Source organism: Coenobita brevimanus, chromosome 61 (genome assembly GCF_032717465.1).
Source record: "Coenobita brevimanus isolate Jiangsu-jjx chromosome 61, ASM3271746v2, whole genome shotgun sequence".
Taxonomy (NCBI): Eukaryota; Metazoa; Arthropoda; class Malacostraca; order Decapoda; family Coenobitidae; genus Coenobita; species Coenobita brevimanus.
This window is the reverse complement of record NC_137014.1, coordinates 262,994-287,823: the sequence shown is the minus strand read 5'-3', so window position 1 is coordinate 287,823 and position 24,830 is coordinate 262,994. Positions and strand designations below refer to the sequence as shown.

The 24,830-nt window shown below is 46.0% G+C and overlaps 1 protein-coding gene across 1 annotated transcript in view; it reads left to right on the top strand.

The window, feature by feature from the left end:
• The window catches only part of Ccdc39 (Coiled-coil domain containing protein 39), an 88,423-nt gene that overhangs the window by 52,504 nt on the left and 11,089 nt on the right, over positions 1 to 24,830 (top strand). Inside the window, exons 12-15 of the mRNA XM_080275265.1 lie at positions 564 to 723; positions 10,496 to 10,602; positions 11,891 to 12,076; positions 12,837 to 13,012. Of these exons, the coding sequence (XP_080131391.1) occupies positions 564 to 723; positions 10,496 to 10,602; positions 11,891 to 12,076; positions 12,837 to 13,012 (629 nt within the window). The remainder of the gene's footprint in view (positions 1 to 563; positions 724 to 10,495; positions 10,603 to 11,890; positions 12,077 to 12,836; positions 13,013 to 24,830) is intronic.

Below are 24,830 nucleotides of genomic sequence, written 5' to 3'. Positions count from 1 at the left end.
ACATGTTTCCCAAATAACAAAACTCATTCACACACTCAAGAGGGTCACGCTTGGCAATCTCTAAATGCTCCCCCTGATACACAGCACACATGAAATTGGCATTATCTCGCAGTCTACCTCTAATACCACTACACCTTTAATGCACTCACTTATCACAGACACTGCACAAGATGGAATTACTTCCCATGCCCTAAAATCATTCAGGGAAAGGTAAGTGTGTTTCCATTCCTGTTCAATGCCATGACCATGTTGATTTAAGGAATTGTGAGCTGTGTACACATAAAACAGTCTTCTCAGCATACAGTATTTGGTTAGAGGCAACAGCCACTGCCAATTCATCACATTCTGGCAGTGTCTGAGTCATGACGACTAAGCAACAAACATCCGCTCACTTACAAAAGACAATAGGGTGGCTTAGCCTTCTTTTCTTGGCACTTCTTTGTGACTAGCATCGTATTCTAGTGGTAATATCTTGTTGCAATTCAAAATAGAGTGATGACAGTGTTAGGCCAAGTTTCTGTGAAACAAGTACAGTATTTATGATGTCGATAATTTGTATGCAGGTTGCAAGTGAGCGAGCAGGTCTGCAGGAGGCCGGTGACCTGTTAGATGGTGAGGTGAGACAGGCAGAGGCTGAGGTTGACGCATTGCAACAAATGGTGGCACTTATATCTACAGAGGCGCAGCACTATCGATCCACACTGCACAACATCATACACTACAGTATGTATAGTTAGATGTACTGTAGATACTTATTGTCTTCACACTGTTGTCTTTTTTTTTTTTTTCCAATAACTTTTCAGTTTGGTGCAATTTATTTCTTCACCAGTTCACTTGAAATGTGTTATAATTGTTCCTTGGGCAGATATCCCCAGACACCATGTTCATTTTTTTTCAGTTTAGTCTATAAAGGGCTTAGTGGGATCAAAAGTCAGACAGCAGCAGACATATATATTTGGAGATCCTGTGTTCTTGTATGTTCATAAATCATGGCAATGTGCACAGAAGTCTTGTCCTTCCCATGTCAGTGTACCGTAACTGTGTGGAAGCCATCCTGCATTCTTTTGTTGTTGTTGGCAATCTTTAATGACTGGTACTAGAGAAGGGCACCTTCTCATGGTGGCACTAATATATCTGGTTGGCACTGCTGCCCAGGTATATGCATGTCTCTCAACTCCTTCTGTATCCCTCAAATGGAGGATGATGGACTGTAGAAGAGTAGCTTCAGCCACCAAACCACTAGGTCCATATTCAAATTTGTCTGGGGCAACAACAACTTCAACAACAACCTCTCCACTGTATCATGCTTTCAGCATGGATGACAGAATGCAGTACGTACTTCTCTATATACATATATTTTTAATCAGGGTTGTTTTTTTGTTTTGTTTCATATAAGAGGCTCCAACTTGCTTGCAGGCGTTGGCCTTGGCCATCTAATGGCAGCTGTCCATGCTGCTTGATCTCTGGCAGCCTCCCTATTCAGTCCTTTATCCTTGAAGTCACACTTTATGACCTCATCCCAGGTCTTTTTCGGTCTGCCTCTTGCAACCCTACCCCCAGCATTAACACGTCTCACCTTCTTCACCCAATTGTCATCCCCCACTGCCTCTACATGCCCAAACCATCTCAATCTTTTCATTGCAACAACAACACCCTCCAGTCCCATCTTTCCTCTTAACTTGTCCATTGTAAACCTAACATCCCCAGGCCTCACATTCAAGGATGCACTGCACATCCACCTATTCATTGTCATTTCTGTACATTTGAGCCTGTGAATGTCTTCTTCCTTTATTGCCCAGGTCTCACAACCATACAGCATTACACTCCTAAAACATGCCATGTACAAAGATCTCTTAGCATGGAGGGAGTGCCCTCTGAATGTCAGGAGAGGCAATTCTTTCTGAACTTCTTCCAACCACTCCTCACTCTAGCCACAGAGCTAACTGCAGCCCCACTTCCAGCCTCATGTCCATCACATAACATGTTTCCCAAGTAACAAAACCCTTCCACACACTCCAGAGACTCACCAGCAATAGCAGTCCTCTCATGCCTGACAATCTCCACTTGCTCATCCCAACACTGCACACATGAGATCAGCATTATATCACAGTCTGCCTCTGATATCACTACATGTCTTATGCACCTACTTATCACAAACTGCACAAGATGCAACTACTTCCCATGCCCTTGTGGCAAATCGCACATGGCCACTGTCCCTCTTCTTTGACAGTACCGCCACCAACCTTAGATACCATCACTTTTGTTTCATATGCATTTACTCTCAGGCCTGTGTGCCCCACACCATATCTCAACTTCCTAAATCTTTTCTTTGCTTCCTTTTCATTCTCCGCAGTCAACACCAAATCATCAGCATACAACATCTCCCATGGGAGTCCATCTCTGAAGTCAAGTGAGAAGGCTTCAAGCATCATAATAGACAACAAGGGGCTCAAGACTGACCCCTGGAGCACACTAACATTCACAGAAAACTCATCACTCAAATCTCCATTCACTCTCATCTGGGTGTGAGCACCCACATACATAGCCATAACCACTCTAACCAGCCATTCCTTGATCCCAAGCTCTTTCATTGCCCACTGCACCACTTCCGTAGGGACTTTGTCAAATGCCTTCTCCAAATCAACAAAAACAAACTGCAGATCCCATTCCTTACCTATGTATTTTTCCTTAAGCTTTCAAACAATGTTTATGGCATCAGTGGTCCCATTGCCTGGCATAGACCCAAACTGCATCTCAACAGTATTCACTCTTTCTCAAATCATACCTTCAAGAACTCTCTCCAGTACCTTCATTATCTGATCCAAAAGTTTTATGCCTCTATAATATCCTCTTTCCAGGGCATCACCCTTCCCATTGTTCACATTTAGAAGCACACTCTGCTGCCATTCATCTGGGACAACACACTCATATATAATCAAATTTATCAAGTCATTAACTAACCCCACTCATATATCCTGAGGCCTTCGGCATTTCAGCAGTCAACGTAGACACACCTGCCACCTTCCCACCTGCATCCTGCCTATTGCCCTGCTCACAGTAGGAGCATCAGCCAAAGGACAAGGGCCAAACACTGGATCTGCTGACTCGAAACCTTTCCAGTTCCAGTCAAACTCCTCATTTAGCAGTGGCTTTAATGCTCTCTCCAGGCGTCTTTAATATTCTCATTGTTCACCATTACCCTTCTGTCATCATTCTTCACACAGTGCACACTTAAGATATCCCTGTTTTCCCTCTTCATCTAATTTTCCACCCAAAATATCATATTCTTCCTTTCAGCACTATTTTGTCCTGTATACCTCTTTTCTAGCCCTACACTTGGCAGCCAAGTATTCCTCTTTGTTACCTCCCCTTTTATCAATCCGGAAAAGCCCTCTTTTCTCCTTAACTGCAGCTTCTATACCCTTATCCCACCACCGTGTTACCTTTTGTCTTGGGGGACCCCTTCTCAATCCACACACTGAATCAGTAAGTCTCAGGAGATTGTTCTTGAGAGCTCTGTACAGCTCATTTACACTTCTGCCAACAGCTCCCTGTTCAGCCACCACTCTATTCCTCTCATTGTAGAAGGCATCCCCTACTGCATGGTTATTCAACTTTCACATTTTCCTCTTAGGTGCATAGGTCTTCATATCATCAACTGCTCCTTAATCACCATGTCACATATCAATAATTTGTGTTGCTACATTCACTCTTCACTGCTTATAACCTTAAAATCCCTCACCAATCTCCTATCAGCCCTCCTGACCAGGAAATAATCTATCAGGCAACTATTTCCACCAGACTTCTCTGTAATGCGAGAGTTAACCATTACTTCTAGTCCTTCTTGTATGCAACAGATCAACTCTGGAACTGTCTCCCTCTGTCTGCATTTCCTACTGCCTGTGATCTCCAGTCTTTCAAACGCAGTGTGTCCAGGCATCTCGAAATGAATGGATCTTGAATTTGGCTCTCTGTTAACTTGTTTTTTTCTTGGAGGGAACAGTTTGCAGGCTCCTGGCCTTTGATTCCTTTTTCTTTGCATTAAAAAAAAAAATAAATAAAAGATCAGCCTACTCTCTTTTCCTGAAATGAGTGTTGCACAGAATCACGTTCATTGCCTCCCCAAACTTGAATATCCTTTCCCCTTCCTCATTTCTCATACCATATGTGCACCCCCCATGTATCCCTTCATATCCTTGGGCTGCTTCACATACATTACCATTTAAATCCCCTCCCAAAACTATAATTTCATCATCCCTTATACCACTTACCACATGTATTGAGTCATCCCAGAATCTATCTTTTTCTACATCTTCCAAGTCAGCCTGTGGAGCATTTGCCAATGTAAATGAAAATCTGAGCCTGCATAACAAAATTTTCACTACTATAATCCTTTCATTCACTCTCATTACATTCGTGGCATATTCCTCCTATTTCTTCTTAACCAGTACACCCACACTGCCATATCCTTTCATTCACTCTCATTACATTCGTGACATATTCCTCCTATTTCTTCTTAACCAGTATACCCACCATGCCATATCCTTTCATTCACTCTCATTACGTTCGTGACATATTCCTCCTATTTCTTCTTAACCAGTACGCCCACACTGCCATATCCTTTCATTCACTCTCATTACATTCGTGACATATTCCTCCTATTTCTTCTTAACCAGTACACCCACACCGCCATATCCTTTCATTCACTCTCATTACAGTCGTGACATATTCCTCCTATTTCTTCTTAACCAGTAGACCCACACTGCCATATCAACGTGCTGTTCCCTGCGAGAATATCTTACATCAACAATCCCTCACAGCAATCATTCTGGCTGATCCTCCCCTATATCTAAGCTCCTATTCACAGCCAACATCCACCAACCTCCTATTCATTGCCTCGATCACTTTCCCCCTTCTACCCTTCAAATTGGTAATCTTTTCTTTCCGTTGGGCTCCTCCAATCACAACCTTATCACCTTAACCTGTCCTATCGCTCCGGTACGACCTGTGGACCCTCCAAAGAAACATCGTCTGTGGCACTTTGGAGCTGCGGATTGGGAGGCCCTCAGGCATTACTTCTTTGATTTTCCCTGGAATGATTATTGCTTCCATGGCCGGGAGCCATCTGAGTGTGCCTTGCGCATTACGGAGGTTATTCTCTCGGGCATGGAAGCATACATTCCTTTCTCTTATCCTTTGACTAATGCAAGAAAGCCTTGGTTTAATCACGCTTGTTCTAGTGCTGTCTGCAACAAGGAGAGGGCCTATAAAAGGTACTGGAGCCAACCCACCCCTGAGTCACATCTTTTATACGTTCCTGCCCGGAATCGTGTTAAGTCTGTTCTTTGTTCTGCTAAAAATAATTTCATCCATACTAAATGCTCTCAACTCTCCAACTCGAATTCTTCCCGCTCCTTCTGGCACCTTGCCAAAAACCTTTCTAACAACTTTAACTCATCATCCTTCCCTCCTCTTTTCTACTCTGATGGCTTTGTAGCTATTTCTTCTACTGATAAAGCAGACCTCTTTGCTCAGACTTTCTCCTCCAATTCCACTTTAGACGATTCCGGTGCTGTTCCTCCATCTCTTCCCCCCCCTCTGACTTCCTCATGGCTGACATTAAAATTTCTTCAGCTGATGTATTTTCTGCCATCACAGGCCTCAATACTAACAAGGCATATGGGCCTGATGGAGTCCCTCCTGTTGTTCTCAAGAACTGTGCATCAGTGCTTACACCCTGCCTAGGCAAACTCTTTCGCCTTTGTCTGTCAATTTGTACCTTTCCTTCTTGCTGGAAGTATGCTCTCATTCAGCGAGTCCCAAAGAAGGGTGACCATTCCCAACCCTCTAACTAAAGTCCAATTGCTTTAACATCCTGTGTCTCAAATGTTTTTGAGTCAGTTTGTAATACAAAAATTTTAAAGCATCTTTTCTATCACAACCTTCTTTCTGATCGTCAGTATGGGTTCCGTCAGGGACGCTCCACTGGTGATCTTCTCACCTACCTTTCAGATTCCTGGTCATCCTCCTTTTGGGACTTTGGCAAAAGCTTTGCCATTGCACTTGACATCTCAAAGGCTTTCGATCGAGTCTGGTGTAAATCTTTATTTTCCAAACTGCCCTCTTACAGTTTGTATCCTTCTATCTGTGCCTTCATTGCTAGCTTCCTTTCTGGTCGTTCTATAGCTGCTGTTGTAGACGGCCATCGTTCTTCTCCTGGATCTATCAACAGTGGTGTTCCTCAGGCTCTGTCCTATCACCGACTCTCTTCCTTTTATTCATCAGTGGCCTTCTAAGCTGTACATCTAACCCTATCCACTCATACGCTGATGATTCCACCCTTCACCTTTCCATTCGGTTCCCGCAACGTCCCCGCAACGTCCATCACAGCAGTTACTTCAACAAACAAGGGATGAGGCTATGGCACACCTAATGTCTGACTTGGCTCGTATCTCTGACTGGGGTAAAAATAATATGCTTTCTTCTTTTGTGCCACAGCCTGTCTCACCTCTTCATTCCACCATGCTGTTCCTTGCACCCCATTTTGTCTTCTCTTTACCCCACACACCACCTCACATGCTGCATGTAATTCCTCTGTGAATATCTTGCACACACCTTCCACGTCCCCCATCTGCTCCAATTCATAATTACCCAGTAGTTCCTCCACTTCTCTCTTATATTCTGCCTCTTTCTCATCCTCTTGTAACTTTTCCACTCTCCTTACATCTACTTCTTCCTCCCGTCCTTCCCTTCTTCTATCTCTCCATTTTACTTGGACCTTGAATCTGACCACCACCAATTGGTGGTCTGAAATCCACTCCCCCAACCTCTGTATGCTCTTGCATCCATTGCACATCTTCACATCCTTTCATCCACACACACATAATCAATCATTGCCTTCCTTTCATTCAGTTCACCATCCACCCTTCTCATCACTCGCCATGTACACGAGTGGATCATTTTGTGCCTGAAGAGGGTAATGGCTATCACCAACCCTCTCTCGGCACAAATGTTCCCTAAAACACTGCCATTCTCATCCATCTCAGCACGCACACCCCTCTCACCAACTACTTCATCCACCTTCACATTCCCTACTTTACCCCTCATATCACCAATCAAAAACACTCTCATTCCTTTCAAACTTTTCCATGTACACATCCACATTTGTCCAGAACTCTTCTTTCAGTCTGCTTGCACAATCTTGAGTTGGTGCATACACGCACACAGTCGCCCACCTTTGTAGTCCAACTTTCAGTCTTTCCCACACAATCCTTGAACCAACTGATCTATACTCTATTATATTCTCGTTCCATCTGTTACTCACAACAATACACACTCCTTCTTTTGCCCTCTCATTCTCAGAAATCAACACCAAGTTATAAGCATATGACATTTCCCATGGGAGTTCATTTCTGAGGTCAAGTACAAGAGCTTCAAGCACCATGACAAACAATAGGGGGCATTAGATTGACCCGTGATGCATGTCAATATTCACGGAAAACACGTCACCCAGATCTCCGTTCACTCTTACCTGGGTGCAGGCACCTTCATGTATATAACCTTAACCACTCTAACCAGCCACTCCACAGTCCCATACATTCTCATTGCTCACTTCACTCCCTAACTAGGGACTGCCAAAGGCATTCTCCCAATCAGCAAAACAAAGTACAGCTCCCTCTTTCCCATATATTTTTCCTGATAACAGGGAGAGCTGGAGCCATTTCACCAGCCCTCAGGAACTGCTCCAGACTGTTTCCCTTTGCTGAACATTATCATTGTTTTCATTAACACAGAGAGTAGTCTAGTATACTCTCACAAACCTCTGCCTCCAACTATCTATACCATACTACATGCACTGTAGACATCACACCTTGTATTCCATCTCCCTTCAGCAGTGGCCGCTGCAGTATTAAGAGTAAATGTGGTGGTACCTCAGATTGCCACCGCTGGCAGGGTAGGGCTGGTGACACAGGGCTTTCCTGGCTATCAAGTGACTGTGCTGGCAGCAGTTATTGCAACCATGGATCACGCATGTCAGGAAGAAGTATGGGTTTGGCCATATATTTTGCCAACATTCATGGTCTTAGTACCAATCTGAATTGTGTTTGCTTTTTCCTCCAGTCTGCATCCCTCCTAACCAGGGTTGGTATGAATTAAATCATGTGATTTAAAACAGTGTTTTAAAACATGCTGTAAATCAGCAATTTTTGACCCATTAAGTATGTCATAAATGTCAAAAATGCATATTTGGACAATCACTTTTATTTATTTACTCTTTTATTTGGCAAACAAGAATGCATAAGAAAATATTCATTTTGTTATTTTTTATTATTTATTCATTTATTACTTATATAGTGGTAGGTGGGGGCACTCACCATTCACTCACTCAATGTAGTGCACCACTTGGGTGACTACCTTTTCTTCTCTTCATTTCTTTTTTCCTTCCTTCTTCTTCAATCTTTCCTTCCTTCATTCTTGCCTCATCCTTCTGTCTATGGGTGACTCTACATTGAGTGGTAAGCCAAATGGTTTCCTGTACACCAGGAAACCATTAACTACGCTGGGTGGTAATTATACAGTATAACCAAATTTTGGCGCCTGGTGATTTAGTGTGTAATTGCGGCGCTCCAGTCGGATTGAGCTGGTGAAGGTTTATATTCAAGGGGTGGTTGGGGTTTATTGCTCATGCAGTGCCACTCACGGATGAGTAAGGCTTGTCACTCTCATCTTAAATGTCAGGACCAACTTGCCTAGCCCCAGGCTTCTATGCTCCTTATGGGTTAATGTAGGATTGGATGGTGAATGAATGAATTATTATTATTATTATTATTATATATTATTATTATTTTTATTATTATTATTATTATTATTAATATTATTATCCATCCATCCATCCATCATCCAATCACATGTTGCCCTATGTGGAGTGTAAGAGCCCAGGGCTAGGCAAGTTGGTCCTGGCTTTTAAGATGAGAGTGACCAGCCTCACCCATCCCTGAGTGGCATTACATGAGCAATAAACCCCAACCATCCCTTGGACATAAACCTTCACCGGCTCAATCCGATTGGAGCACCGTTATTACAGTACCCTCACGTCCAACACGCGTTTGTCCAGCATGATTCGTGTCCAGCACGGAGAGCAATAATTAGTAAGATTTAATTCGGTTTAATTACTGTAACACGAGTGCATTAGCATAACATGGACGGAGCTCTGAGAAGTGGGCGAAATCCACAGAGTTCGTCTCTAGCACGATCACCCCTGGTCCGACACGGTCATACTGGACGTTCCCGTGATGCTGACAGCCAATAAAAACTTCCGATCAACTAGCCTCCCCCGCCCACTATCGTGACGTGATTGTGATGTCGCCCAATTAAAAACGCTTCTGCTCTCACGTGATGTTTTGTTTAAATTTCTCCTGCCACAGCGCCACTTAGTCGCATAATTCGCATTGGAAGGTGCTTTTTTCTTGCTGCATTTTCTGCCCTTGTTACTGCATTTTACCCTGCTCATGATGCCTAGGAAGCCTTCTGAGAACCCCAAGAAGTGGCGGCACCTCCCTCAGGCCACCAAGCTAGAAAGCATTGAGAGGAAAAAGAAAGGGGAGAGGAAAGTGGACATTGCCAAGGTCTACGACATGAATGAAGCCAATGTGAGGACCGTAATAAAAAACCAAGACTAGATCCTGGCTTACAGAGTGCTAGGACATGCAGAAGCAGGACCTTCCATGGCTGTGGACAAAGATAGTGATTCTGAGTTTGATTTCAAAGGATTTATGAGGGAAGTTGAGGAGGAGCAGCAGCCATTACCCGCTAGTGACGCCAGCAGCCTTCCTCCGGGGACCCAGTAGGACTACCTACAGCCTTGGATATCACCTTCCATTCCCAGCAAGCCCACCAACACTATCCTAAAAGGTTAGTTATCATTCATAGCACAGTACCATTTATTATAATTACAGTAGTACCAATATATGTATAGGTATATGGTAGGTATTTAGGGTGACTTTTCCTAGGGTTGCTGACATAATTCATTTTTCCCCATAAGCTCTGTTGTTTGTCCAACACATTTTTGGTTCAACACGGGACCCATGCATGACAATATTACCGTGTTGGACGCAAGGGTCCCGTACCCACTAAACTACCAGGCACCAAAATTTGGTTATATGGTTACCACCCAGCATAGTAAATGGTTTCCTGGTATACAGGAAACCATTTGGCTTGTCACTCAATGTACAGTCACCCACAGGCAGAAGGAAAAGGAAAGAATGAAGAAAAGAAAGACACAAGAGAGCGTGTAAAGTCACCTGTAGGCTAAAGAAAGAGGAAAGAATGAAGGAAAAAAAGACAGAAGAGGATGGATGGAAAGAAGGATGGAGGAGAGGAAAGGCCAGACACCTGAGAGCAGCACTACATCAAGTGAGTGGATGGTGAGTACCCCCACCTACCACAATTATTATTATTATTATTATTATTATTATTATTTTGTGCTGTTTGTCAGGTGAGGAGGAAAGAGAGAGAATGGAGTTGGAGGAGAATTTGGCAGCATTGGAAGAGGAGACATTTGCGTGGCAGGCAGTACTGGAGGAGGAGCAGTCTGCACTTAAGGTGATGTTGCAGGAAATTAACCCATTCAGGGTCTCATTTTTTTTCTTATAAATACATGCTCACTGTTACCCATTACATTGGGGCAGGACTGAAGAACAGGAGAATGCAACCTCATTCATTCACACTCATTTCATCAGCTGTTACATGTAGCAGTCTACACAAAGCAGTTTTAACTATCTAGTTATACCCAACTAATTTCACCACAAGGAAACCTCCTGAACTGTCCCAGAGTTAATGCAGTTACAACTGCTTGTAAATGTATATTTGTGGACTATGGTGCTCTAGTGTAAGGCCCCAGTATCTCAGTTGGTGCTGTATGGAACTGATTATTATAAACCTTTTGCAGTGTGTACCTCTGACAAGAAGCTTACATGTGGTGGCACTGTGCACTCCCCTAGGTTGAGCAGCTGTGGTATCCACATGGTAGGCAAACCTCCTCATATTTCCCTGCTCCTTGCCATGGAGAAGGACCCTGGTCCAGCCCTGTTGAGGTGCTGTCTACCACAAAGGGGCACCAGATCCTTTTGTGGCATGTGCACTACCTGTAGGATTACCCCATAGATGCAGTTGCTTACCTGAGGTCAATGAGTAAACTCAGACTGCATCTCATCAATAGTCACTCTTTCTCTAATCATACCTGCTAGAACTCTCTCTCTCCATTACCTTCATTATCAGGTCTAAAAGCTTTATGCCTCTATAATTTCCTCTTTCCAGGATATCATCCTTTCCACTGTACACATTTACAGTCACACTCTTCAGCCAATCATCTGGGACAACACACTCATATATAATCATACAGGTCAGTGACTAACCTCACTCCTACATCACCTGAGGCTTTCAACATTTCAGCAGTCAACCCAGACACACCCGCTGCCCTCCCCGTCTGCATCCTGCCTATTGCCCCGCTCACAGTAGCAGCATCAATCAAAGGCCAAAGGCCAAATACTGGATCTACTGGCTCCAAACCTTCCCTGTCCCAGTCAAACTCCTCATTCAGCAACCAGCTGTAATGTTGCCACCATGCATCTTTAATATCCTCACTGTTCACCACTACCCTTCCGTCACATTCTTCACACACTGGTCACATATGATATCCCTATTCTCCTTCCTCATCTGGTTTGCCACCTTAAATATCATATTCTTCCATTCCACACACTATGCACTCGTACTTATAAAAGTTCTAAACTAAGATAGCCTTGCCTTCAGCATCAGTGCTCCAAAGGGGACAAAATGGGGGTAGTCATTGTATAATATAATGAAGACAGCACTGTACATCATAAAATTTCAGGGTGCAGAGACAAGACAGCATGAGGTTTGTGTACAAGTTAGTGCAGTGGAAGAACTACTGCGTGAGAAGAGCGTACACCTGAGAGCGGTGGACCGAGAAACACACAGTCACCGCACCATGGCTGCTCATGCCACCAGGGCCATTACAACGCTTACACAACGTACCAGACCACCACAGCACTTACAGGTTGGACACTGTTGCATACAGTATTATTATTATAGACATTTGGTTCACATGGTGTTGATTAAAGAGAATGTAAGAGAAATGGAGGAAAGATTTAGGAAATGAAGAGACATAATGGGGCACAAGGGTCCGAAAGTAAATGTAGATAAAGTAAAATTGATGATATCTAGGGCTGGCGATTGTACAGTACTGTCAAAGCAGAGAGAGTGCGGCCACATGCAGTTTGCCACTAGGGTGTGAGAAGTAACTCTATCATGTGCAGTACTTTTGATAAGTGGGTGCACAAGAAATGCAGCAGTATTATAGGCAGACAGTGAGATAATGCTGATTTCACATGTGTGATGTGTTGGAAAGATCAGGTAGAGATTATCAGGCGTGAAAGAACTGATCTGACTGGTGAGTCTCAAGTGTGTGGAAGAGTTCTTTTACTTAGAGGACATGCTATGTGTCGGAGGTGGGATTAGAACTAGCTCCCTGGTTAGGGAAGGGAGTGATTGAAGGAAGTTCAGGGAGCTGTTGCCTCTCATGACATTGAGAGGGCTCTCCCTCCGTGCTAAGGGATCTGTGTAAGCGGCGTGTTAGAGGTGTAATTCAAAAAGCAAGGAAAATACAATATAGATAGAGACTAAAGCAGCAGCATGTTCTATGAAGTGGACTGTACAAAAATTCTCGCCATTCAAGCCCCTAGAATCTTGACCTCACCCGAGGTGCATGATCATCAGTTTTATTTATTTTTTATTTATATATTTTTCTTATACCACAGAATGACATAGACCTGCGTGTTGGAGCAGAACGATTGCGAACTGTTCACTTACTATTGGGTGAAGCAGTGTCATGTCACCCAGAAGCCACACAGGCAGCCATGTTGTATTGTCAGCAGGCAACTATTCCTCCTCTCACCCTGCCATCACTCTCAAGGAGGGACACATATGGTTCACGGTACATTTTATTTAGTTTGTAGTCTTGCATCATATTCCTTTCTTTCAGTTCTTTTTTTTTATTATGTTTATTTATTTATTTATTTTTTTGTATGCAGTCTGTAAATTTCATGGTAGATTCATTGGATTTAGTTGAGGTTACAGTCTTGCACTCTGTTCCAACCTTCCATCATCATAATGATCATCATAACCATTTTTCTCGTGTTAAGATGATGTGAGGTGGATGTGTAATATTAGCATACATTAATTTTTTTTGTGGTAGTTTTACTGTGTTTTATTAATGTGATGCTCATGCCCTTTACTTCAGTCTTCCAGTTCTCTGTAGTTCTGTTGTGTAGATGGTACGGTATTCCTGTATTCCATGACCATTCATTAATTTTGTATCACTTTTTTTTTTTTTTTCCACCCATTGTGTATGCACTTACCGGGTATAGAGTAATGGAAACTTGTAAGTTCATTTTACATGTCTTCTTTCTAGACATTCATATTTTGTTAACAGCTCACAGTAAAGTACATTGCCTGTTGAAGTTCTAAAGGTACCATACCACTAAAACTGACTAGCCAGTGTCACCCAAGTAACTGTAACAGTTGTACTGAAACAAGCAAAAAAGTGCTGGATAGATGCAGGAGAATCAAGGCCATAAATTGAGACTTCCTAAAGTGTACAAGAGTGAGGCATCTTGTATCTGAAATATTTTTGTGAGTGATGGATGGTCAGTGCTACTGCTAGAGATGCTACCATATCTAAAATGCTGTGATATTTTGGAACACATCCACGACATACAATAAGGACTGGCTGTCGTAGAACGATGATGATAACGCAGTATGATACCATGCACTTCCATTTTGAGGGGCTAAGCTGTTATCTGTGTTTGGAAGACATTATTGATTATATTTTTAACCCATTATACACTAGAGTGGTAGTACCTTAATGTGATGACATGGATATAACCAGGTGACTCAACTGCCTGGTTATACAAAAGGCCTTCAGCTGTTTCCTTATCTCTTGAAAACAGGATGATGGACTGCAGAGGGGCAGTTTAAGCCTGTCACCAACCAGGTTCACTTTTCAGATGAGCCCAGGGTTGTAGCTAGAAATACAAACACTAATACCATAGTCTAGAGTTGCAGCACATAGGATTTTGCAGGGAAGGTGTCCTAGCATACAACCCTTCACCCACTTGCGTATACTGTACTTGTAAAACGTACTGGTTCATTTCATTCATTGTGTCTATAAAGACTCCAACATGCTTGCATATGTCAACCTTAGTCACCTGTTGGCAGCTCTCCATGCTGCTAGATCTCCGGCATACCCCCTATCCTGTCCCCTATCCCTTAAGGTCACACTCTATGACCTCATCCCAGGTCTTTTTCGGTTTACCTTTCGTAACCATACCCCCAACGTTGACTCATCTTGCTTTCTGCACCCAGTTTTCATCTCCGATCCTCTTCACATGTCCAGACTATCTCAGTTTATCTCTCCTCATCACAACACCAATACACTCCAGTCCTCTTCTTCCTCTTAAATCTTCGACCGTAAACCAAGCCCCCCCAGGCCGTGCATTCAAGGACGCACTGCACATCCATCTAATCATTGTCATTTCTGTACATCTGAGCTCGTGAATATTCCCTTCATTTACTGCCCAGCTCTCACTTCCATACAGCAGAACACCCCTTAAGCCTTGTACACACTGAGATACAAAATCTTTAGACAGTCAAGCGACTATGTATCGTGACTGTTGTGAGACAATCCAGATACAGACGGACGACAGTCCAGAGACACACTGGAGACAAGGCAATTTGTCTCTGGATTGTCTAGAGACTGTTGCGAGACGTTCGCTAGACATTTCTGCTACTTTCTTGCTGGACTGTTGCTAGACAATCGAGAGACAGTCCAGCGACTTTGTAGCGCATCCAAGATTGAACCATCCAGCACGTGAATTTTGAAATATCAGTTTACAACCAACATTTGTCATATTAAACTCAAGAAGTGATATTCCAGTCACAGGCAAAATGTACATGTGAAGTTATACATTTATGGACGAATATATATGTGTGTGTGTGTGTGTGTGTGTGTGTGTGTGTGTGTGTGTGTGTGTGTGTGTGTGTGTGTGTGTGTGTGTGTGTGAATAATTGCCAAAACCAACAGTGGAATCACTAAAGCTAAGAACTGTCATGACTGAACCACATACTTACCCATAATTTTTCAACGATGTATGTAAAACGTGTAAATATACCATAATTATTATTAGGACAGATCCGTATACGTACAGTATAATCTTTCTACGATGATGTATAACTTTTATGTAAAATTAGAGTGTATAAATATACTCTGTAATTATATAGGATTGAACCATGTACATATAATTATTCAATGTATGTACAACTGTTATGCATAAATAATGTTAAAATATGTGAATACTGATGCCTCATAGCAGGATGCATGCATTTTTAAATGCGAACTTTAAAAAAATGAAATAAAAACTCCGTCATCCGTTGCAAATCCCTCCGCACCGAGCAACTTGTATCTTGTCTCCCATATCTAGTGGGAGACAAGATACAGCCGAAATCTTGTCCCTGGACTGTCGCACGACTGTCCAGCGACAGATTTAGACTTTCCTGAGACAGTCGCACAACAGTCTAGTGACATTGTCGCGTGACTTTTGCTGGATAAAGTATCACGGTGTGTACGTGACCCAGAGACAATGTCTAGCGACTGTTGCGAGACAAATTTAGATTTTTCTGAGACAGATGCAAGACAGTCCAGAGACAATGTTACGCAACTTTGTATCTTGGTGTGTACGATGCTTTACACATGCCACATACAAAGATCCCATAGCACTGAGGGAGAGCCCTCTCAGTGTCAGGAGAGGCAACAGCTCCCTGAACTCCCAACCACTCCTCACTATAGCCACAGAGCTAGCTCCAGGCCCACCTCCAGCACTTAACATGTCTCCCAAATAACAAAACTCATTCATTCACCAGCAAGATCAATCTTTTCATGTCTGACAATCTTCACATGCTCTCCCCAACACACCACTCACATGAAATCAGCATTATCTTGCAGTCTACCTCTGATACTACTATATTTCTTATGCACCCACTTATCACAAATATTGCACAAGATGGAATTACTTCCCACGCCCTTGTGGCAAAACGCACATGGCAGCTCTACATCTTTGACAGTACTGCCACCAACTCTGTATATCTTCACCTTTATCTGCATTTACTCTGAAGCCCCTCTGACCCATACCATCTCTCCACTCCCTAAATCTTTCCTCTGCCTCCCTTTCATTCTCTGCAATCAAACCTAATCCTTATATTGCAACATCTCCCACAGGAGTCCATTTGTAGAGTCACATAAGAGGGCTTCAAGCAACAAGGGGCTAAAGACTGACCCCTGGTGCACACCAACATTCACGGAAAGTTCAAAATCTCCATTCACTTCACCTGGGTGCAAGCACCCACATGCATAGCCGTAACTGCTCTAACCAGCCATCCTCAGTCCCAAGCTTTCTCACTGTCCTGCTCACTACTCCCAAGGGCTTTGTCAAAGGCCATCTCCAAATCAACAAAAACATAGTGCAGATTCCTTTTCTTTCCTAAGTATTTTTCCTGAAGCTGTCAAACAAAGAATAATCAGTGGTCCCTTTGCCTGACATAAACCCAAAATGCATCTCATCAGTATTTACACTTTCTGTAATCATCCCATCTAGAAGTCTCTCCATTACCTTCATTATGTGGTACGAGTTTTATGTCCCTATAATTCCTCTTTCCAGGGCATCACCCTTCCCCTTGTACACATTTACAGTCAGACTGTTCAGCCAATCACATGGGACAGCACACTCCTATATAATCATATTTATTAAATCAGTAACTAACCCCACTCCTGTATCTTCTGAGGCCTTCAGCATTTCAGCAGTCAGCTCAGACACACATGCAGCCTTCCCCACCTGCAGTGCTTACAGTAGCAGCACCAATCAAAGGCCAAGGGCCAAACACTGGATCTGCTGACTCCTAACCTTCCCTGTTCCAGTCAAACTCCTCATTCAGCAATCGTTTTAATGCTCTGTCTGTTTCATTTTCGTTTTTGAAGGCTCCAGCATGCTTGCATGCATTGGCCTTGGTCACCTAATGGCGACTCTCCATTCTGCGCAATCTCTGGCAGCCTTCCTGTTCAGCCCCTTGACCCTGAGGTCACACTTAATGACCTCGTCCCAGGTCTTTTTTGGTCTGTCCCTCACAGCCCCACCCCTAATATAAATGCTCTTCACTTTCTGCACCCAGTTATCATCCCCCATCCTCTCCACATGCTCAGACCACCTCAATCTACCTCTCCTCATCACAACACCAATATACTCCAGTCCCATCTTTCATCGTAAACCTATTCCCGACTCCCGTCAGGACTGCCACAGCATGCAGACGTTAGTCATGGTGCTCTGCCTAGCTGACGACCTTTTCTGTCCCCTACCCACCAACTGTTCCTTGATCACTCATTATAATATTCGTGCGCAAATTTGTGGTGCTTTTGGTATTGATACCGCTACTATCCGACCGTGTTTAGGCGCAGTCGCGGTAAGTGATCGGTATGGCGAAGACACAGCCGGCTGTGCAGCTGGTTCAAGGTCTGGAAAATGACGACTAGGCTATGATAGAGGTCAGACTCCCCCAAGGCAAGCGTGGACGACAGCCACCCCAGGAGGAAGAGGAGGATGGTGGACTGGATGGCACATCCCACACAGGGAAGTATTTCAAGCCCACAGCATTTACAGACAACACCACAGGTGAGCGCTTGATTACTTTCCTAGTGCGCACTCTGGACCTGGTGAGCTTCGGATACTGGGACGAGGGGCTGCCTTTCACATCTGCATAGCAGAGACGAATATAGCCAAGTTGCCTGCCCCTCCCGAATCTCTAACTTCCCTGGGAGAATGGAAGGTTAAGCGCTGGAGGGCTACCTCCCCCACTGATAGTGCTTTCTCTTTTGGTAAAATCAGCCCAGTGTCACTAGACCTCTCCACTGAGGACATACTTTCTCAGCTTTGTTGCTTGGGGTCAGGAGGCCGCTTTGTAGAGGTTTCACGTCTCACCTCCCAATCTGGACAGGACGGCACATAGGCACAGTCTCGGGTTGTCTGACTCAAGTTCGAAGGCCCCCTGCCAGAGAAGGTCTTACTAGGACATTCCTGTTATGTGGTAGGTACTTACACCTTTCCTCTGCTACGCTGCTTTACATGCCATCAGTTTGGGCATGGATCCCTCTCCTGTCGCAACAAGGTCCGATGTGCATGCTGTACCCGCTTTCAACCCTACCGCTCCACCACTGGGGAGCCATGCACAGAGGACCCTTACTGCTTTTTCTGTGGCGACGCCTACACTGTCACATCACGAACATGTCCAGTATATCAACAAGCCCTTGCCATTCATGAGACAGCCCGAAACAACCCATCCTCCCTCCAATCTGCGAACACCAAGCTACACTCCCTCAACCTGGCACTACGCACTGCCTCACCCCCTCACCCCGCTCAGTCAGCACCGTCTGTGTCCTCTCATCCACCCAGCCGCACCGTGCAGAAGGGCCTCAGTTTTGCTGCAGTCACCTCCAACGGTTTCTCTGCCCTACAGGACCTGCAACCACCAGAGGCGGACATCACCGACAAGGAATCAGACACGGACATCCATACCTCCCCACCCCGCGAGATCGCGTCCCATCCTATTCCAGATCTGAAGCCCCAACGTTATCGTCCTCGTCCCACCCATAGTGTGAAGCCAGTTTCTGATCCCGCCACCCCCCCTGTGATCCCCCCGACCAGTCTCTCCCAGCCACGCCCCTTTTCCTCAGCACCCCGTCCTGTCAATGCACATTGCTCATGCTCTCGCCCATCTGTACTACCTTCTCATCAGGATGACTCCCTGCCACCCTCAGGCCTCCATGAAACACCAGTAACTGATTCCTTTATCAACATAATTATGGAAGCTTTATCCTTGTACCAAAGTGGTCTGTCATTACTGGATATCATTACCAGACTCTTACCACGCGTGCTTTCCCTCCTCACCCGACAATAATGGCGCCCCCACATATCAACCGTTTCATCCTCTGGAATGCCCGTTCCCTCCTGCGTAAGACGCACGACCTGAAGATGACAGTGTCAACCCTTTCCCCTGGGGTCGTTGGCATTTGTGAGACCTGGCTTTGCCCTAACCTCCATCTGTCAGTCCGGGGCTATCACGTTGTCCGCGCGGATCGCCAAAGAGCGGGAGGGGGCGTGGTGATTATGATCCATGACTCCATCCCCTGTTCAGAACTCACAATCCCTAGGCCAATCCAGGGTGTCATGGAATTCCTTGCTGTCCATCTTTGCCTCTCTATGGGCTGGATCACAGTAGCTGTCGTATACAACCCCTGCCAGGACTTGACCCTGGAAGAGCTCTGATACTATCAAGACCACCTCCAGCCACCATGCCTCCTTATGGGAGACTTTAATGCCCGCCATCCACACTGGGACCCGTGTGTAACCAGTGGCTCTACAAATCGATCAGGCAGATCCATCTTCAGTTTCCTTCCTGAGAGTTCCCGCTTCACCCTCCTCACACCTATGGGCCTCCAGACTCGTTTTGACCCACGGACTGGTCGTCCCTCCACCCTAGATCTCTGTGTTGGTGATCCGCTTTTTCAGCACGCGGCCGTGACTACTGGCCCTTACCTCGGGAGTGACCACCTCCCGGTTCTCCTTGATATTGCCGGCCTGTCGCCCCCACCTAAGTATGCCCCATGCCCCCGATGGCGGTTGACCTCAGATCGGTGGCCACAATTCTGTGCAGCCCATAGCATCCCTCCCCCCCAGTCAGACTTGTCCCTTGACGAACGGGCGGCAAAGTTCTCTTCATCCCTCGTGGAGGCAGGACGTTTTGTTTTCAAATTATCATCACGTCGGGGTGCAAAGCGCCCACCGGTGCTATGGTGGACGGATGACTGCACCCGTGCCGTCCGAGCTCGTCTCTCAGCTTGGAATGCTTGGAGATGTAACCCCTGTCTCCGCCTCAAGATTCAACATTGTCGCCGAGAGGCAGAATGCAAACGCATCATATCATTGGCACGACGTACAGCCTGGTCAGCCTTCTGCTCCTCTCTGTCCTTCTCCAGTTCTACATCCAGAACGTGGAAATTCGTCCGATCCATGAAGGGACTCCCCAACGTACACTCATACCCTCTGGTCAAGGACGGTGCTACCCTCCTCACCCCTCATGACAAAGCAGAGTTCCTGGCACAGTTCTTCCAGTCACAGCTTGGTGTTCCCGCCCCCCTGGCGATATTAGACCACCTCCAGCAGGTCATCCAGGATGGAATCTCATCCCCCTCTCCAGAGGGACTTGCCTCCCCATTCCTCCCCCCTGAACTCCAACACACATTGCATTCTGCCAGGAGTGGGAAAGCTTGTGGCCCCGACTTGGTCCCTAATGAATTCCTAAAACACCTCCCACCCCTCCTCCTTACCTCCCTACTAGGCCTGTTCAGTGACAGCTGGCTGTCAGGCACATTCCCTTCCTCATGGAAGGAATCCCTCCTTCTCCCCTTTCCCAAACCAGGACTGGACCCCTTCCTGCCTTCCTCCCATCGACCTATTGCCCTATTATCAAATGTCGGCAAGGTGCTTGAACGCATGGTTACCAGGCGCCTTACATGGAGGCTAGAACACCATGGTCTCCTCCGGGAGGACCAGTGTGGCTTCCGACCAGGAAGGAGCACTGCGGACATCCTCCTCCAGATCGAACACCACATCCGCTCCTCATATTGCCACCGTCGATATCTCCTGGCAGCTTTTGTAGACATTCAGAGCGCATTTGACTCAGCCCCTCATGCTGGTATACTATATAAGCTCAGCACAAAGGGGGTGAGAGGTCCAGCCCTGGCATGGGTACGAAGCTTTCTCACAGACCGCACATTTGCCGTTTCCCTAGGGAATATAAAATCATCTTGTTCTGTGATTCACAGGGGCGTCCCACAGGGCTGTTCTCAACCCCCTCCTTTTTAACATCTTACTGTCAGACATCCCCCGAGTCCCAGGAGTCTCCTTCCTTATCTATGCGGACGACGTTTCTCTCCTCTGTAGTGCAGATCAACTACACGATGCCCAGTCAGGCCTCCAGCAGGCAGTAGACGTCTTTGTCGCCTGGGCCGCGACATGGGGTCTGACAGTGAGAGCCGGGAAGAGCTCTCTCATGTGCTTCACCCTGCGCAAACTCCCTACCCTTCCACGTATTCGGATAAACGGCTCTCTTGTACCCCTACAGTCTAGGCACACCTTTCTTAGACTGCGATTAGATGGCCCCAGACTGACTTGGAAACACCACATAGACTACCTCCGATCCTCCTGCCTCCGACGACTAGACATCATGCGTAGCATAGCAGGAGTGCGTTAGGGTGCAACTAGGGAGAGATTGCTCCATCTGTACTCCGCATTCATCTTAAGCCGACTCACTTATGGCTCATCAGCTTATGGATCTGCCTCCTCTTCTCACCTGCAGAGGCTGCATGTAATCCAAAACACTGCCCTCTGTATAGCCCTAGGGGCCTTTAAGTCATCCCCAGTTGTATCCCTCCATTCCAAATCAGGAATGCTCCCCCTTTCCACATTGCGTATTGGCCTTGACTGTCATCTCCTCCACCGTCTTCTTGGACATCCCCCCCAGCACCCGCTTTCTATCCTATATTCTCGAATCCCTCTAGTCAGTCCTCCCCTTCGATGGCCCCGTGCAAACCCACCCTTCATCTTTCGTGGCCTACAGGCCTGTTATACCTTATCTATTTCACCCCTGTCTTCCTCCCCCACTCCCTCCATCTCACCTGTCCCTCCGTGGTTTGACCTCTCCCCCATGGTGTCCCCAGACCTCCCTGTCCCATTTCAAAAGTCCTCTGATGCTTTGTTGGCCAACCAAATTTTCCACCTTATGGATACCTCCCTCTGTGGAAGCTTCTTCAGAATCTTTACTGACGGCTCATACTCCCCTCCTGCCTCCTATGCCTCAGCAGTGTACTTTGAAGACCTCTCTCTCTGCCAGACCTGGACCCTATCTGGACCACACTCTGTCCTCACTACAGAATTATATGCCATCCTCCAAGCCCTGACTTTTGTCAAATGCCACTTGCCACCTCAACCAATAGTGCTTTACACTGATTCCCAGTCATCTTTACACCTCCTCCTCTCCAGTTGGCCATCCTCTCATGTGCGACTACTCCGTGCGAATCACTCCCTCCTTATATATTTTGCCTCCCCCCTCTGGACTGTACACCTTCAGTGGGTTCCTTCGGATGTAGGCATTTGTGGCAACGAAATTGTGGATCATGCAGCTCAGCAAGCCCACCACTCCCAACATCTCACTTGCCTTGATCCGGATCCTGCTGCTCTCCGCTCTCATATCTGACAAGCCTGTACATCTCTTTGGGAGCATTCCCTTTCTCTTGAGCTAGACACAACCTCTCTAGGACTCGTCCTTGCTGATGCTGCAATCCACCCCTGGGCCCGCCATCCCTGCCGCCAACTGGACGTGGCATTCACCCGCCTGCATATTGGCCATACGGGCCTGAATGGCCACCTATACCGTCTAGGTTTGGTAGATTCCCCGTGGTGTCCCTGGTGTCCCCGTGCCGAGGAGACTGTTGAACACTTCCTCTTGTGGTGTCGCAGATTTCACTCCTACCAGGTGGCCCTCCAAGAACACTTGGCTACCCTTGGATACCCCCGCCTCTCCCTCCCTCTTCCTCTTGTGGTGTCCCAGATTTCACTCCTACCGCGTGGCCCTCCAAGAACACTTGGCTACCCTTGGATACCCCCGCCTCTCCCTCCGTCTACTACTTGGTGGCTCCGGTGACCCTGATACGCGTCTGCAAGTCATGTGCCTGCTATGTAGATTCCTGCGATCGTCAGGGCAGCTCACCCGTCTGTGACCTAAGACTTTGCACCATCGGCTGAGGAAGGGCAGTGAGTCGTGTCCTCGACCGTTGCCCTCTACACCCAGAAGAAGAAGAAGAACCTATTCCCCCCCCCCCTCCAGGTCTTGCACTCAGGGACACACTGCACATCCACCTAATCATTATCATTTCTGTATGGTTGAGCCTGCGAATATGCTCTTCCTTTACTGCCCAGGTCTCACTACAATACAGCATTACACTCCTAACACATGCTGCATACAAAGATCCCTTGGCATGTAGGGAGAGCCCTCTCAGTGTCAGGAGAGGCAACAGCTCCCTGAACTTCTTCCAACCACTCCTCACCCTAGCCACAGAGCCAGCTCCAGCCCCACCTCCAGCACATAACATGTGTCCCAAATAAAAAAAACTCATCCACACACTCAAGAGACTTACCAGCAAGTTCAGTCCTTTCACGCATGACAATCTCCACCTGCTCTTCCCGACACACTGCACACATAAAATCAGCATTATCTTGCAATCTACCTCTAATACAACTACATCTCTTATGCACCCACTTATCACAAACACTGCACAAGACGGAATTACTTCCCATGCTCTTGTGCCAAATTGCACATGGCCACCTTCCCTCTTCTTTGACAGTACTGCTACCAACCCTAGATATATCACTTTGGTTTTATCTGCATTTAGTCTTAAGCCCTTGTGCCCCATACCATCTCTCCACTTCCTAAATCTTTTTGCCACCTTCCTTTCATTCTCTGCAGTCAATACCAAATCATCAACATACAGCAACTCCCACGGGAGTCCATTTCTGAAGTCACATGAGAGGGCTTCGAGTACCATAATAAACTACAAGGGACTCAGACTGACCCTTGATGCACACCAGCATTCACAGAAAACTTATCACTCAAATCTCCATTCACTCTTACCTGGATGCGAGTACCCACATACATGGCCACAACCACCCTAACCAGCCACTTGTCGATCCCAGACTTTCTCATTGCCCGCATCACCACCTCTCTAGGATCTCTGTCAAAGACCATCTACAAATCAACAAAAACAAAGTACAGCTCTGTCCAGGCGTCTTTAATATCCTCACTGTTCACTACTATCTGTCCTTATCTTTCTTCACACACTGGTCACCTATGATATCCCTGTTTTCCCTCATCATCTGATTTGCCACCATATCATATTCTTCATCTTAACTCTATCTCGGTTATCCAGCAAAAGTCTCCCGAGACTCATATTTTGTCCTGTATTCCTCATTCTAGCCCTTCGCCTGGCAGCGAAGCATTCCTCTGTTACCACCACTTTTCGTTTCCTGGAAAAGCCTTCTTTTATTCTTAAATGCAGCTTCTACACCCTCAACTCACCACCATGTTACTTTATGTCTTGAGGGGTCCTTTGTCCTTCCACACACTGAATCAATAACTCTCAGGAGATTGTTCTTGAGAGCTCTGTACTGTTCGTTAACACTTTATTTAACAACTTTCTGTTCAGCGACCACCCTACTCATCTTGCTATAGAAGGGATTAATCCCCTGAGCTAGACCTAGATAGATCATATAGCCCTGCTAGGGTTACAGGAGAGCGCTACCCCTCCTAGCGAAGGAAGCTACCCGGGTGCGGCACGAACTCTCGACCTCGCGATCTGAAGTCACACGCATTACCATTGAGCCACCCTGCTCACCAACCTCTTGCTACAGAAGACATCCCTTCCTACTTTGTTTTTCAGCTTCCATATTTTCCTCCTAGGTGCATAGGTCCTCTTCTTCATCACCCACTCCTTAAGCAACGTGTCACATATCAGTACCTTGTGTTGCAGCACACACTCTTTGCTCCCTATAGCTTTAACATCCCTCCACAACATCCTGTCAGCCCTCCTGACCAGG